Source organism: Gossypium arboreum, chromosome 10 (genome assembly GCF_025698485.1).
Source record: "Gossypium arboreum isolate Shixiya-1 chromosome 10, ASM2569848v2, whole genome shotgun sequence".
Taxonomy (NCBI): domain Eukaryota; kingdom Viridiplantae; phylum Streptophyta; class Magnoliopsida; order Malvales; family Malvaceae; genus Gossypium; species Gossypium arboreum.
This window is the reverse complement of record NC_069079.1, coordinates 107,696,608-107,713,608: the sequence shown is the minus strand read 5'-3', so window position 1 is coordinate 107,713,608 and position 17,001 is coordinate 107,696,608. Positions and strand designations below refer to the sequence as shown.

At 28.3% G+C, this 17,001-nt stretch overlaps 2 protein-coding genes and 1 non-coding gene across 4 annotated transcripts; 2 read left to right on the top strand and 1 right to left on the bottom strand.

The window, feature by feature from the left end:
• Positions 1-3,607: 3,607 nt before the first annotated feature.
• On the top strand, positions 3,608-4,687 carry LOC128279216 (uncharacterized). The gene has a single exon (XM_053019677.1). It carries the CDS (start codon positions 3,864-3,866, stop codon positions 4,473-4,475), a length of 612 nt encoding a protein of 203 aa, XP_052875637.1. The 5' UTR covers positions 3,608-3,863; the 3' UTR covers positions 4,476-4,687.
• An 808-nt stretch (positions 4,688-5,495) lies between these two features.
• LOC108487592 (uncharacterized) lies at positions 5,496-6,827 on the top strand. 2 transcript variants are annotated; one of them, XR_008271689.1, is made up of 3 exons: positions 5,504-5,727; positions 5,881-6,068; positions 6,150-6,827. It is a non-coding gene; the product is annotated as an uncharacterized LOC108487592 (transcript). The 2 variants fall into 2 exon arrangements; XR_001871689.2 differs by lacking the exon at positions 6,150-6,827 and having other exon boundaries at positions 5,496-5,727; positions 5,881-6,080.
• A 7,161-nt stretch (positions 6,828-13,988) lies between these two features.
• Positions 13,989-15,400, bottom strand: LOC108489737 (ethylene-responsive transcription factor RAP2-3). The gene is made up of 2 exons (XM_017794455.2): positions 15,031-15,400; positions 13,989-14,668 (listed from the first exon to the last, which is right to left on the bottom strand). The coding sequence occupies exons 1-2, from the start codon at positions 15,221-15,223 to the stop codon at positions 14,091-14,093; spliced, it is 771 nt and encodes a 256-aa protein (XP_017649944.1). The 5' UTR covers positions 15,224-15,400; the 3' UTR covers positions 13,989-14,090.
• Positions 15,401-17,001: the final 1,601 nt, after the last annotated feature.

Here is a 17,001-nt window from a genome sequence, read left to right as displayed (position 1 = left end):
ATAATCAAATGGGTTGGCCCAGTTTATTTCCGATGGATAAGGAAGGATACGGGCTTTCTTCCTAAAATAAAAATAAATAAATTACAGAAAATAACACGTGTCCAATATACTTGACCGAAATATTTTCATTTATTTAAATAATTTATAATTAAGATATTGAAGCCCAAGCAGGACATAAGTATAATCTGCGAATTAACTGCCCCTCTATTACTAACAATTTCAAATGCCATCCACAAAATTTTACACTTCATCAACTTCAATGTGTAAACCTTAATCTTTTCTCAAAGTCATTTTACGCACATTCAAATTCACATCTTTTCAATTATTACATCAATAAAAATATCAACTAAACTAAGACTATTCATATGAAACTTTATTTCACCCCATGTTGAAATTGCTTATTATCAAACCTTGTTTTTCATGATTCTATTTGTTGATATGGAGTACAACAAGATAGAATATGAGAAGAAGGTAATAGTGATATTAAGGAGGTCAATTCACCTAGAGAGGTTATTTGTAGGAGAGATCTTCTTGTCTACTAATATGATATGACAAGCTAATATAGAGGGTTTGTCATTAGAGAATACGTGCACAATGTGTTCCATTATGGCAACTGAGGTTGTTATGTTCAAATGGGGCCTAATGGTCTTTAAAGGATGTTTATACTTAAAGAGTGTTCATATCTAAAAAGCGAGTGTCTTTCAAAAGCATCCGCGAAATGAGTGAACTATCATTGAGAGAAGGAGGTTTGAATCTTTTAGAAAGAAGTGAATGGTTTCAATTAATCCCTTGCTGAGACTAAGGTTTAGACGGGAAGCACAGATTCGAGAGTGTTAGTAACCAAGGCGTTTAAGCTAAATCGAAGTGTTGATTTTAAATTACTCAAATGTCATATCAAACTAATAAGTGACTAGATTTAAAATTAAAACTTTAACAATAAAATAATCTCAAACTATAAAAACTAAAGTTAAAAGATTGGATTTGAAATTATTTAAGATAAACACCAAATTAATTGAATTTATTTGATTTGATTTGGCTATTTTATTTAATAAAAAATTTCCACGATTTTAAATTAAATTATTTTTACTCAAAGTTTGCAATACGAATCTATTATAAAAATCAATTGAATTCACAACTTCTTTCGAATTAAATTTTAAAATTTTCTAAATAAAATGGAGTAATATTTATGTATTTAAAATCTATATTATATTAAGGGTGAATTTGGATGGGCGGTGTGTTTATTTGCGATTAGTGTAAAAATAGTGGTGACGGTGAGATTAGATACTATAGCGATACTATAACGCTTGACAAAAAGTAAGCTAAACACATCACATTACACCATACTCAATCACCCATCCAAATCCATTCTAAATATATATTCAAGAAAATCCCCTAACCTCCTTTGCTAGACACATGGCATGGTTTTTTATTTTAAATTTTTTATTTTTACATGATATGATTTTTAAAGGGGTTGATTTATATGTTACCTAACCAATGATTTATTTTACAGGATTGTCTTGTATCGTCATTATTGGGTCGACTTAAAACTAATTTATTTAAAAGAAATTATTTTATTAATTGTTTTTAAGGTATTTTATTAATTGTTTTAGTTTTGAAAATTCATAAGTGGACTAAAGTATGTATTATACTCTCGAATAGTGGTGATGATTTGATAAAATGAGTAAAAAAGAATTTGAGTTAGTCGAGTTGACGGATTTTATTTTATTATCCTAACTCTATTTGAATTTTTTCAATTTGAATCAAGTGAAATTGTTCAATTAAATTAAAAATTAAATATATCAAATGAAAATCTTATTATAATATAATTAATTTAATTTGAAACTAAATATATTTGAAAACTCTTTCAAAGTAAAATAAGAGAAAACTAAAATACTCTAGGGTAATAATTTTGAATAGGTGATTTACATTTTAAGTCCTTAAAATTATTATTTTAATTTAACATTTAACTTTTAATATATTCTTTAAATTTTTTAAAATTTTTAACTTTTAATATTAAAAGTTGGAAGGACTTAAAATTACAGCGACATTTGATATTTTATTCATTTCCATTAGTCGCTGTAAATTTCACTAGAGATTTAAGAGTTGGAAGGGCATTTACATTATTCTTTAGGGTTCTAGGAGTTAAAACAACATTAAATATTTACTACGTTCTCAATACGATGCCTTTATTAGTAAAAATTTTGTGGGATAAAAATTGATTGAAAGGAAAATAGTATATAATCTCTTATTATAAATAAATTTTTTAGAACTTTAAAAAAAAATGGGTAAAATTTTGATTAAAGGAAAATAGTATATTGTGATTTAAACTCCTTTAGCGTCGATATCACATCACATATTTGAGTTATGTATATTAGTCATTCAAATGTTGCACGTAACAATGCTTTGGTTAAAAGATCTGTCAAATTATCATTAGAATAAATTTATTGAACTTCTATATCATTTTTCTTCTCAAGATCACGAGAGTGAAGAATAAATTTGATGGAATATGTTTCATTCTTCTCAATGTAATCACTCTTCAAGTAAGCTATACATATTACATTATTTTTGTATAAGAAAACTAACATCTTTTCTTGTAGAGTTAAATTACATATCTAACCTTAGCCAAACATACTCTCAACCTCCATGCATTACAATTCTTTTGCATGATTTAATATTTGTTTTGTTGAGCATCATTATATGGTTGTACCCCATTCATAAATAAATATTTTGTTTGAAAGACCTCTATACGGACCTGATAAATATCCAACATTTGCATAATCAATTAATTGAGCATTTAAATTATTTGAATAAAACAACCCATGCCAATTATTCCTTTAAAATATCTAAATATATACTTAATTTCATTCAAGTCTCTATGTGTTAGACAAGAACTAAATATTATTAACAAGCTCCAACAAATGTGTGTTGTTTGTGAGATGCATGAATATTCTTATAGGACAAAGTTATAGTAGTTCTAAAGTAAGAAGCCTTTCATCATTTTCACAAGATGAAAGTTTTCTTTATTGGTAAAAGTATTATGGGTTTTGTCTCTTTTATTATACAAATAGACAAATTAGTCCCTATACGTTAGATTAAAGAGTAAGTTATTTTGTTAAAAATTTCTCCCATTCTACAGTTAAAACGGGTCATTATGCGTTAACATAAAGTACACGAGGCATATCACATGTCACTTTCTTATTATTTCATTAATCATGTCAATTTTTAACAGTACAAATGAATAAAATTTTTAACAAAAAAGATAAATTTGCCCTTTAATTTAACATACAATAATTAATTTACTAATTTTATGTAGAAAAATAAAATATAATTTGAATCCTAATACAAATTAGACCGCAATGATTTTATCTCAAATTATTTTTACTAATAATAGTTACACCGAGTACTTAAGAGAAATCTTTTGTACAATCTTACAATAAGACGAATATTTTATTGTAATTATTAATGTGATATATTGCATAATTAATTGATATCATATATATATATATATTAATTGTATCTAATTTATTAGAATAATATCACATCATATATTTCCTTTTTAGTTTGCATTATAAATAAGGTATGTTTCCACAAATTTATTTGGTAAGTTGGTAAGAGAAATCATAAGTCAACCATTGCCACATATGAACAACACCTGTCCGAGCCGCCTTGTAAAACAAAAACACGTTGCCATGTTGCTATTATTTTTGGTTCATCATTGTCTTTAGCTTCCCTCCACAAAATTCCCAAATTCGATTCCAACTTCCCTTTCCCTTTCCACACCTTCAATTCAATTATTCCCTAGATCCCCAAAAATTTTCCCTTCCCAATTTCATTTCAATTCATTCCCTTTCCTTGTTTACCTAATGGACCTCTCTTTAATTTGCGACACGCTAACTGTAGCCACTTCCAAAGGTGTAGGGTTTGCCAAATTCATTCTCGATCGCCACCATCACATCGCTGGAAACGGTTGCCTTTCCCTTTCCTCCGACTCATCCTCCGATAACGTTGGAATTCTCCATGTTACCGCCGGAATCACCCCTGTTGACGCCATTGCACCTCCTCCGACCAAGCCTAGTTCATATAAGACATTACCTCGAACTCTCCTCCGCAGAAGGCGTCGCACCAAGCGTAAGTTATACAGCGGGGATGACTCAAACGACGGCGAGATTTACGGATTCATCTTCGGCAGTGATGGCAACGATGGGTATGGTCCGTTTGGCGGTGGTGGAGGGAGCAGTTGGGGCGGGAGTGGTTGGAATTTTGGTGGGTTTGGAGGGCAAAATTGGGACGAATCTTCTTCATCATCTCCGTGGACCGTTAATGCTATGGACTTTGTGTATGAGGTGATTTGCTGGATCGCGTTGTCGAATTGCGTGCATTTTGCGTTTAAGAAGGTGGTCAGAATCGTGGCAAATGGTATTGAGGAAGCTGGGGACAGGGAGAAGGTTCCGATGAGATTGGTTTCAGTTTGCTAATATGGAGTTCAATTGGGGTATTTAAAATTATTACCTTTTATGTATCAAATTCAAGTTCAATGTATATATGGCTGTATATACTCATCATTAACATGAATTGTTTATAGTTAGAATATCTTACTAGCTATTCTCATTGTTGCTATAATTATGCTGCTGTCGCTTATGTTTTTTGAAGAATGCAAAGGCAATGCTGTTCAATTGATTGTTAGAAAGTTTTTGTAGGTGTACTTCTCAAATATGTAGATGCCTCAGTGATTTTAAGTTTGTAGTGTCAACTTTAAGTTGTCAATGCCTTATGTTGTAAGCACTGGCGCTGTCATATTTCAGTCTTGACCCTTTTTAAAGGACAAGAGAAGCTTCATTTATGATCCAAAAAAGTATAGTTACTCTTAAGGGTTTGGCTCGAGAGTCTGCAGTTATTGTTCCATGGTCTAATATATTAAGGAGATAACGGATGGTCCTATAGCTCAAATAGATCCATGTGCCGAATTCATAACACCGACACCAAGAAGTAATAGAGAGATGCCATTTTTCAGTTTAAGTTTGATATTGGCCTCCACATTACACCATGCTTTGAAGGGTGTCAAAATGATTAACACATTATTTCCTTGTCCTCTCGAGTGGTCAGGGTGTTTAGATTTTAGTAGTCCTGTGATCTATATATTAGCTTTAAATTCTGAGGAATGACTTGCCCCATCAAGTAGATAAAGTAGGTTTGGGCCGTTGCCTTCAGGCGTTAGGACCTTTATATTGTTGTCTCTTCGCAAGGCGAAAAAAAAAAAGCGCTAGCTTGAGTGAACTAAAGCTCTGCTTGTATATTTGAGCTTTTACAAGCCTGTTTTTATACATAATATATAAAGCTTAAGATATATGGTAAACTCTAAATACGACATGCAATTTTCTTATTGATCAATATGCATGATTTTCTTATGGTCAATGTTTGTTGTTGAATGTTTATAGTTTTGATATAATCACTTCCTTATTAGTAAAGGTACTTCAAATGAAAACAGTGAAAAATAATATAAATTGAAGAGGAATTCGATCGAATGCTGTGTTTAGGCGCCTGCCTTGACAACACTGTTTGGCACCTTAGATAGATAGGCTGCACTTAATCTGTTCTGTTATATGGCATGGAAAATCTCTGATCAGTTTGGGATGATTCCTTGGTCAAGTTTCCTATGTAAATGGAGATAGAAGAAGGAATGCAGAATTGAAGCTTACCATGTGCAACCCAACACTTCCACATGACGTGGTAAGTGGAATATCGTACTCTCGTTTTGCACATTTCCTGATGTTGCCCTTATGATTATTAACTTTAAGCACCGACTGATCTTTGGCACTCCTTATTGATCGTGTCTGCCATGTGGTTTTCCTCATCCATGCTGACCATGTCTTCTTTTTTCAGACTTGAAACTCTATATTAATAGAACAGGAGGAATATTGTTGGAAGTCTTCTGGTCCTTTATGACACGGTATTGGATTGCATATTATGTTGGAGATGAATCTGGGTTCTCAGGAGGAATATTGTCGGTGCTTTATACGTAACACTGCTGAAAAGCTGTTTTTATTCTCATGCTATGATAATCTCATATGGTTATATAGTTATCTCTGTGCCTATGTCCTTTTTTTTTTTTTTCCTTTTAACAAATAGTCTTAAAAGTTCTCGTTTTGCAGTAATGTGGTGTTCTTTTAAATCTTAAAGTACGTTAGTTTCTAATCCAGCAGAGAAAATAGACTGGTTAAGGCTGGTTGAGGAAAAGAATCAGGCTTAATCAACTTCATCATGAAGCTCAGCAACAATGAATGGGATTGAAGATGAGAGTTTGGTGTAATTTTGTGGGGGGTTAAAGACGTAAATCTATAGATCTGGAAATCTGAAATGTGCCTCTCAACATGTAACTTGGGAGTTGTCGCAGTTTCGCGGGTGGTACGAAACCTCATTTTCCATGAGGTGGTTTGGGTCTCTAATCAGTTGAGAACATGAACAGAGACGACAGTCAGGGGAGAGACAGATGGTGTATGCGCCTCTTTGAATTGAAATTACTACTCCTTTGGCCGAAGTTAGGTAGGGTGTTATGGCTATTTTGGGTCTTCTTCAAAAGTTAATCATCTAATCTTACTGCATAAATATGTTAACAACTACGTTTTAGCAACTCTAATGTACAATTAAATTAGTACAACACTCAAGAAAAATCGGATGAAAATCGAAAAGAACTAGACAATCCATTCGTGGTATATGCATATGGTGTAGTTGACACACATTGCAGTTGTAAATTGTGTGATCCAAACTTGGGTACTTTAATATTCGAGACTTCTACTTTTAATCAACAATACAAGGCCCAATCAGAAAAATTGAGAATTTAATTTTTAACTATAAAATGATAATGGAATTATTTGAAAATTTTTATTAAGTTATTGAGTTATTAAGATTGTTTTTGTATCCTGTTTCTATTCACATTGTTTATACTAATTGAAAACTTACTTTTTCCTTCTATTCTAGAATTCAGTTTTTTTTTTCATGTAACAATTTTGAGCGTAATAAATTTACATATCATAATCAAATAGTTCTATTCTCAGATTTTTGACATTGATTGTCAGATAAGCTTGGATCTATTGTATGTACTTCTATTCATTGAAAGCTACTAATTTATTGTACTAATTATTAAATTGTTGCTTATAGCTCGTTAGTTGGTCACAGTCTATTAACTAAAATAAAATTTTTAAATAATTTAATGATTTAAATAAAAATTTTAAATAATTTAATATCATTTTTATAAATTTTAAAATTTAGTAATTAAAACATAAATTTATAAACGTGCAAAATTTTGCAATTTAGTAATTAAAACATAAATTTATTAACGTGAAAAATGGCAACATGCGGAAGATCTGAGTAGACAAAGACGTAAAGTAGTTAAAGATACAGCACATTAATCTCAAAATAATCTGAGTAGACAAACAATCAGTGAATTTGAGCAATGGAAATAACTTCTTATATTAAACAAAAACAAAAAAAAAAGCATGATAATTTATTTTACCTTCTAATTTTATTAAAAATTATTTTAATTTTCTATTTAATTAATTTTTAAATTTATATTTTTGTTAAATCACCTCAAAATAAATAGAAAAATTAGCCTATGTTAACTTTGATAACATGATATATACATGGCAAGCAGTTAATTTTTAAAATTTGAAATTTTAAAAATAAAAACTATTCAATTTATTAAAAATTATTTAAAAATATTTTTAATATTTTAAATTTTAAAAGTTTTTAATTTCTAGCATGATTTATGCGTGACAATCCATATATATGTCGATCATTAAAGTTTACAAAATTTTTTATCCATCTTAAAATGATTTGATAAATAATATAATTTTAAAAACTAAAATAGACAAAAATTAACTGAAAATTAAAATAATTTATTTTACAAAATTGGAGGGCGAAAAAAGAAGCTACCCTGAGTACAAGAGTTTTATGAAGACAACCAACCTTACCTCATCCAAAAGTTAAGTTATTAAACTGCAGTGGATTTAAGGTTTAGGGTTTACCCAATCATGTAATAACAGTTGTTGAAGGCACCGACAAATAGGTTAACAGATGCCATGAGTTGGATTTGTTTTTCTTGGATCGCTTTTCTTTATTTTTAGAATTATTAATGATAATTTTATTTTCTTTTCATATTAATTTTTAATTAGTTTAATAAATGAGTTATGTTTTATGATTTTTCATATTATTTAGTAAAGTTTTTATTATATAAATATTAAAATTATACACAAATTTTAATTTTGTATGTTTTTATACGTAAAATTTTAATTTGATTTAATTTTCACAAATCACTAATAACATTATTAAATTAGATAATTTTATGTTGATATATTATATGCAAATATAATTACATTAACCGTATATGAAAATAAATGTATGCATTAATTTCTTTAAATGTGTAAAATTGCACTAAATCAAAGTTCACATATCAAATTACACATTATATATAAATTTAATATTTATTTTTTATAAATATATAAAATAAATATTTTTAATAAATAAAAATAAACAATATATTTTTAAACTTCACAAATAAGATTAAAAATTTAACAAATATCTTATAATATTATAATAATTTTTAAAAAAGACACATTTTAATTTTTTAACATTATCATTTAAAATAAAATTGAATTGAATTCAAATAATAATAAAATAAAATTTTAACTCATATAAATCATTTTTGGATTGTCCAAAAATAATCACATCATCCACCTGCCCTTTATTAGACCGTCAGATATTATCATCATCTACTGCAAAATACAATTGGACATTATTTATTCATTAAATAATTGATTAGATAAATAGGTTTTAACTTTGAATAGATATACAGAAATAATTGGAATATTATTTTAATTAAATATATTACAATTTACACGTTGTTGCGTGTGTTTTTTTCTTAAAAAGTTGACCCCTCAAGTGGGCTTCATTTCAGGGGCCATCATTTCCAAATCACATTAATAAATTCCACTATTCAAAATTTAACTAATAAGATATATTTTTTTAATTTTTAATATAATACCTATAATTATTTATAACCACTTTCTAATTCATAAATAAGAGAATAATGTGTTTTAACATACTCGAATTCATATCCTCCTACATTGGTAATAATGCTTATGCCAATTGAATTAAAATTCAATCGACTTTTTGAATCATATATAAACATTGATAATATAATTAAATTTCACGGTAGATCATGTAAATTTAAAACTATTTATAAATTTAAAATAATAAAAGGAGTTTAAAATAAAATTATTCATAGTCCCTCCTCAACTAATAAATAGAAAGATAATGAGTTTTAATAAATTTGAACTTATGTTCTTTTACATCGATAATAATACTTATGCCAATTAAAATAAGAATGAGATGTGAAATGAGAAATTTATAATTGGTAAGAAGATTAAAAAAAAGAAAAAAGAATGGGAATAGGATTAAGATTTTATTAAATAAGAATTGGAATAAAAGGATTAAATTGAAAGAGTAGGACCCACCTTGAATATCATGAGGTAGGTTCATGCATCTTCTCAATTTTCAATTCTTTTTCCACCAGCCTTTCTTTATATATTAATTTCTTAATTCAAATTATGACTCTTTACACTAATCACCTTTATTATTTATAATTATTATTTTGAGCACAATATATTTACCTTGTTTTTTAACTAGCATTAAACTCCCACAGTCCCACTTACATTGGGGGTCTTCAAATTTTATTTTTATTTTTTTTTGTAAAATTTTAATTAATTAATATAAACTTTAGTAAACTAAGTTTTGTTTTAAAAATATAATAATATTAATATATTTTATTAATTATGAAATTAAATTTAAGATGATTGGTACAATATAAGAATTAATTTAATCAAAAGTAAATACATCGCCGTTCAAATCCACCTAAATTTTATTTTCATTAATTTTATCATTTTATTTTTAAAAGATATGAGTTAATTTCGTTTAATGAGAATTAGTCATTTAAAAAAAACAAAATGAGTTAATATGATTTAATTTTACTACTAAATTATAAATTTTATTAAAATTTTGCAATCAACTCTGATTTTTAATTAAATCTTACCAATTAATATTAATTTTGATGATATAAAACATAATTCAATAGGAAAAAGTTTTGAAAACAATAATTTAACTTATAAATTTTAAAAATAATAAATTAATTATAATTTCTATTTAATGAAATAAAAACTTGAAAAATAAAAAATAGGTTTGATTTCTGTTTTCAAGACGAACCTCGTAGAAACACCATTTGTTTAACTAGATTTTAATTATGTTGGTAAAGTTGAAATCATGAGATTTTAGGTGTTTAACTTTGAGACTTATTCATATATGCTATATTTGATTTATATTTGTTAGAGATTGTGTGACTTGAATCTCGACACTTGTTAAAGAAATAATTATAGTAATTAAATAAGAGGATTTGTGGAGACGGCCATACCATATAAATTGAGCCTGTATAGAATTATACTTCTTCTATTTAACTTTAATTAGAACATGATTTTTTAACACTTAAATATATGTAGTCAAAACTCCTTTTTTATCATTTGTTTTTCAACATTAACGAATTTCTCCTCTTTTGTCCGTGATTTTTTCCTAAAAGAATTTCAACATAAAATTTATATGTTTTTATTTTTTTCCTATTACTTTGCGATAATTTTATAGTTATTATCTACGTTTATTATAATAATATTTTGTAATATAAAGGATTAAATGGGTAATTGTGTATGAATATGAAATGTATAGGAAGATGAACATATTACTAGAGATTAGGCTTTTTACAATAAGATCTTGTCGTCAGTTTTAAGTCAAAAGGTGGAATATGCTGCTCTTGAAATTAAACAAGTCGACAAAGGTATGCTGAAGTGCTGAAGAAGAGGAATCCCACAATTCTCTTCTTTTTTTCATATTTCTAAATTAATTCAGATATTATTGGTTTGAACTTTGACTTCATGGTTTGATATTTTTCACTGCTTTTAGTAAAAACCAACACTACATGATTTAGACATTGCCACACCTAATTCCTTACTTATGTATGCCACAAACGTGTTACGTTTTTGGTAATGCATAGTAAAGGGATTGTCTCTTTTTAAGGCTTGGAAAAGTATCCAAATCATATGTTAACCACAATCCTTTGTTGTTGATTTTTTTTTTAACTACAATCATTCATACTTAAATATGCTTAATGCGATTTCTTTTTCTAATGTGGTATTCGTATTAGTTTTTGGTCTAATACGGTATTTATATTTGATAAAAATTATAATTTTGGCACTTGAAGATAACATTGTTAACTTTTAATTTTTAATTTGGGGCTTAAAATTAATTTAATGAAAATTTATAATTAATTAATAATATTAGCAATTAACTTTTATCAAATAAATCTTAAAATCGAAATTAAATCACACCCATTGAATTATATTTGACAAATTAAACACAAAAATAAATAAATTCATAATTAACACTAAATTTACTCTATTAACAAAATAATGAAAATTTTAAATCTAATAGTAAGCACTTAGCTTTCATCAAATCAACCCCAAACCCAAATCTAAACACTAAAAAGTTAACACAGTTGGATACCCAAATATATAACTTTTAAAAATACATGTATTAAATTGATCCAAGTACCACATTAAAAAATACCAAATTAAATATAACCAAAATCATTAATTATAGTTAAACATTCAAATAACTACATTGATAGTTAATTTGTAGAATGAGCGCACAATTAAATTGATAATCTAAATATATCCAAATTAAAATTAAAATTAAAATAAAATTGAAAAAATCTCAAAATTATAGAAAAGGAATAATAAATTTAATGATAAGAAAAGGAAAAAAAAAAGAAAAGAGCAGTAAAAGATATTAAGAAAAGTGGGATGAACAAAGACAATGAGTGGTTATAATATTTTGGTGGAATGCATGCATGAGGCAGTTATTCTGGTTACATCTATCACTTGCTTCGGCTTCAATCCACTACGCCCAAATCTTTTATCCTCCAAAACCTAATAATTTGTTTTTATTATGTATGTGCGAATTACTTTACCAAAATAATATGATCACTTATTTTTCTTGGTAGTTTTAATGAAATTAAGATTTTCTCATACAAGTACTGTACCGTTCGTTCAATTATTATTATTACGACTGTACTTGTAGAATTTAGATTTGAGGAGTTTTGATGGGTCATATTATGAAATTAAAATAATTTTAATTTTAAATTTTTGAATAATATATTATCATCTGATATATGTAAAATTATTACTATCAAATTGTTTGGTGTGTGTCCTCTATTGTTCCGTACATCAATTAATCCATGTATTTTTAAAAGAAATTCAAATAAAATTAAATTTGAGCAAACATAATAATTACTATTTAAATAAATGTTATGAAAATTATTATTTTTATTTACAGTTCAACTATAAACAAAATATTTCATTAATAGAATTATAAAATAATTTTTAAAATATAATTTTATTGAATGATAAATAACATTTTAAATCATAAATATTTAATTCTATTGAAATTTGAATTTATTTAATTATCAAAAATTAAATGAATCTATGTTTGGCACTTGTAGATAATGTGGAAATATTTAGACCACCTATGAATTGCCGGTTTTGGTCCGGTTCAAAAATGGATATCATTATCATCAGATTTTATTTGAACTGCACTTTGATGCATATACAAAAATTTTATTTGGTACACTCCTATTTTTACATATTATTAAATAATTAAATAAAATTTTTTATATGAATAATATAAAATAAATTAATATATACGAAAACATGTAAAATATACAATAAAATACGGGCAGCATCACTTTAGTTCTAACTAAAAATTCTTTTCTTTTAGTGCAGTTGGATCAACCAGCTGCACCCGTATTTTGTATGATAAATATAAGTTTTTTTTTAGTATACGGGAAAAAAGTAAAAAAAAATTATTTTTTAAATTTGATGCCGTTGATGTGTCAAGAGCTCCAAAAAGCTTTTTAATTTTTTTTTTAATTGAAAAAATTCGTGTTTTAAATTTTTTTCTTAATATTAAAACCATAAACTTATGACCGAATGGTCACTTCCGTCAGGCTGCTGCCGCCTGACAGCTTAGTTGCACCGGCTTTTTTAAAAAAATTTAGCTGGAAAAAAACTTGTGCTTTAATTCGGTTACAAATTTGTATTTTTAATATTGAAAAAAATTAAAACACAAGTTTTTTTTTTAAAAAAAAACTAGTGCAGCCAAGTGGCACCAGCCTGATGGAAGTGACTATTTGGTCACGAGTTCGTGTTTTTAATACCGGGAAAAAATTAAAACACGAGTTTTTTCAGCTAAATATTTTTAAAAAATTTTGGGTGCACCTAACACATCGGCGGCACCAAATAATTTTTTTTACTTTTTTTTTGTATATTGAAAAAAATTTTATTTACCATATAAAATACGGATGTCGCCGATTGATTTGACTGTACCCAAAAAATAATTTTTTTATTAGAAATAAGATGGTGGGCCGATTGGTCAAGCGTCACCTGTATTTTACTGTGTATTTTACATATTCTCGTAAATATTTTATTTCATATATATGGATTTATTATATATTATTGATGTAAAATTGACCTAAAATTATTTTATTAAAACATTTAATTTTTAATCTTTTGAATTTGGAAGATTAATGTGGAAAAAGAAGAATATATTAGTTGATATCTATAATTGGGAAAATTAAATTAATCAGTTAAACAGCAATCACCATTGGAATAACTTTGTAATTGCCAAATGTTGGTGCAATGAATTAAAATGGTAATTAATTTTATAATATTACAAGGTGCATTGAAAATAAAATATTAGGAGGTTTTTTATTAATCCAAAGTGTTTACTATATCTGATACATGAACCAACATTATGGGTATTTCAATGTTTCTCGAAACCAATTTACATGTCACCTAAATTAGAAATAAATATAAATTAAAACTGGGTGGCCAATCTTTTTATTGTCACAACTATTTACCCTTCATTAATACAAACATTAAAGTCTTAAGCATAATCATATCAAACATAACATTACCCTAATTAAAACTTATTAATTTCTAATAAAAGAGCTGAGGCTGTTGTTGATGATGTGTCACAAGGTCATCAAGCATCCAAAGGTCCACTGAGTCAGGCTCAGCACTTCCACTCAACTCAGTTGTTGTCTCATCAGGCTCCAAACCCAGGAACGACTCCAGGCTCGAGATTTGCTCCTTCAGCTCCATCTCGCTTTCCATTGCTTCACTCGGTCTGTAAACTCCATTCTCGTAACCAAAACCCATAAAAAGTTGTGGGGTTGGTGGGCTCTTTGTTTCAGAACTCGGTGGAGTCAACTCAGGAGCCATCATACACCTTTTCTTAGCAGGAGGCTGAGTTAGGTGTGGAGTTTGAGGGAAGTTGAGCTTGGCTTTCTCCCCACGGATGCGCTTGGCGGCTTCATCGTAGGCTCGAGCCGCTTCTTCAGCCGTGTTGTATGTACCGAGCCAGACTCGGACACCTTTGTGAGGATCTCTTATCTCAGCCGCCCATTTCCCCCATGGCCTTTGCCTGATTCCTCTGTAAATGTTCTTTCGAGTTCGCTGAGTCTTCCCTTCTTTCTCTCTCCCTCGGCTTGTCTTCTGAGTCGTCTCGTTTGCCACTAAAACCACCCCCAAACAAAAACCATAACATTTAACATATAAAACAACATTAAAAACACAAACTTGGTTCCTTTCATGAACACTTTTTGGTTGTATTTCTTTAAACAAGGAAAACAAGAAACTTTACCATTTTCTTTTACATAAAACGACTGAAACGGATGCGCAGAACTTGTTTTCTGAACTAGACTACTTCAGTTTTTAAGACCATTCATGCAAGTAGAAAAAGACCATTGCAAGAACACATAAACCGACATGTAATCAATAACATGCAAGAAACAAATGGAAAAACATGGCTTTCTGCAAAAAGAAAAAAGAAAAAAGCACCCAAACTTTAAAGAAAAGCCAGAAGCATAAATCATACCTTTTTCAAGGTTCTTGGCTTTGGAACCGGCCTTGGTGTTGTCGAACTGAGTGAAAGAAGAGTCTTTTCCATTTCCGTAATCCAGACCCAACAGGTCGGAGAATGTGTCAAGTTCAGACCAAAGATCCTCGGCAGTTAACTTCCGACCGCGTTTCACGGCAATGAAATCGGAAATGATTGCACCTCCACACATCTTCTATTGCGTCTTGAAAAGAGTTTCAATGTTTTTTCACAAAAAAGAAGAAAAAGGAAAAATAATGAAGTATAAGAGAAGAAAGAAGCAGCAGACAGAGAACCTAAGCTTTACTTTTCGGGCTCTTAGATTTATGGGGAGACGATTACAAATGCAACCAATCTAGGTAGATATAGACAATTTAGACTGTACCATTTTTGTCCTAATTCTGGCTTCAGTCCCTATACTCTTTTAGATTTTCTTTCTAATTTTAATTCGAAAATTTTAGTCCCTTTAGTTGTTATTTAAAAATTAATATATTTTGCTTTTAGAAAAATTAAATAGATTTCTTTGTTTTAATAGAAGGTACATATATGTAAAAAAAATTTAAAATCCAGCTTAATAACATCTAATTAAATTTAATGCAATAATTACCAATATTATGGATAGAATTTTAGTTTTAAGATTAGATTTTTCTTAATGTTAAAAATATTAAATTCTCAATCAAATAAGGACAGATTAAAATTTTAAATTAGAAGTTGAAGGATTAGTTAGCTAAAATGCAAATAGATTATTTAAGTTTTCAATTTAGATTTGATGTTAATCTCTAGACATTCCCGGCCTTCTATCAAGAGAGAGAGAGAGAGCAGAAGGATTATATTTCAAAATTCTGAAGAGTATAGGGACTGAAGATAAAATAAAACCTCTTTTGTGGGTTTTTCCCGATCAGGATCGGACGGCTGAGAGAGAATGGAAAGAAGAGAGATGCGTGATGTGACACATTTTAGGGGGAACGAATTATGGAGCGTAGAATTCAGAGTGGGGTCCGCACAGGCAAGTTGGGGGTATGAGAGGAGAGTACGTGGATGTCAGTGGTTGGGAGAGGAAATGACGGGGCTGTCTCCGAGTGCGAGGTCTGAGGCAGCCCAGCCGGGCTTTGGCGTAACGCACGTCATAATAGGTCCAAAATTTAACGGCCCATGTGTCAATAAAAAGGCAGAAGTTTCACTTTACTTTTCCACCATTTGCCCCTCCTTTCCCCCCTTATTTACAATCTTCCATATCTTACTTATTTATTATTATTTTTAATATATATGATTTTTTGAATTTGAGTTCATTTTTCCGTTACATAAAGGTAAGTTTAGATATATGATGTGTTTATATGTAATTAGTATAAAAATAATGATGGCGATGAAATTAAATATTGTAACGTGAGATAAAAAATAAACTGAACGCATATAATTAAATAATATCAAAATTTAAGTAATAATATAGTTTAGCCTACCAAAAAGATAAAAAGAAATTAAAAATTAAGTAATATAATATAAGTTGAGTATTTGTTAATACCAAAATATTACTAGGCATCATGGTAATAATAATACATTACATTTGAGTCAATTATTATAATTTAAGTTTGTATATTTTGTACATAATAATATTAATGAATCTGAGTTTATATATTTCTATACATCATAATATTAATTAATTAATTAATTAATTTATTACTTTTATTATAAATTAAGTTATAATATTAAAATTTAAATATGTTATCAAACAACATTAAAAATAGAATTAAAATTATAAAGTATTATGGATTTTTAGTTTAGGCATTTAAGTGGCATTATGATTGGGTCATGTTTTTCTTATAGATTTGTTGTGTTTAATTGTTAATGATTGAAGCTCAACTTAAAAGAAATTATGGCGGAAAACAGCAGCAAATCCGAATCTCAGTTACATAAAAAGGATGAAGAAAATGAAATTGAAGCGTTTAATAAATAGAAAGAAATAATATAAAATTA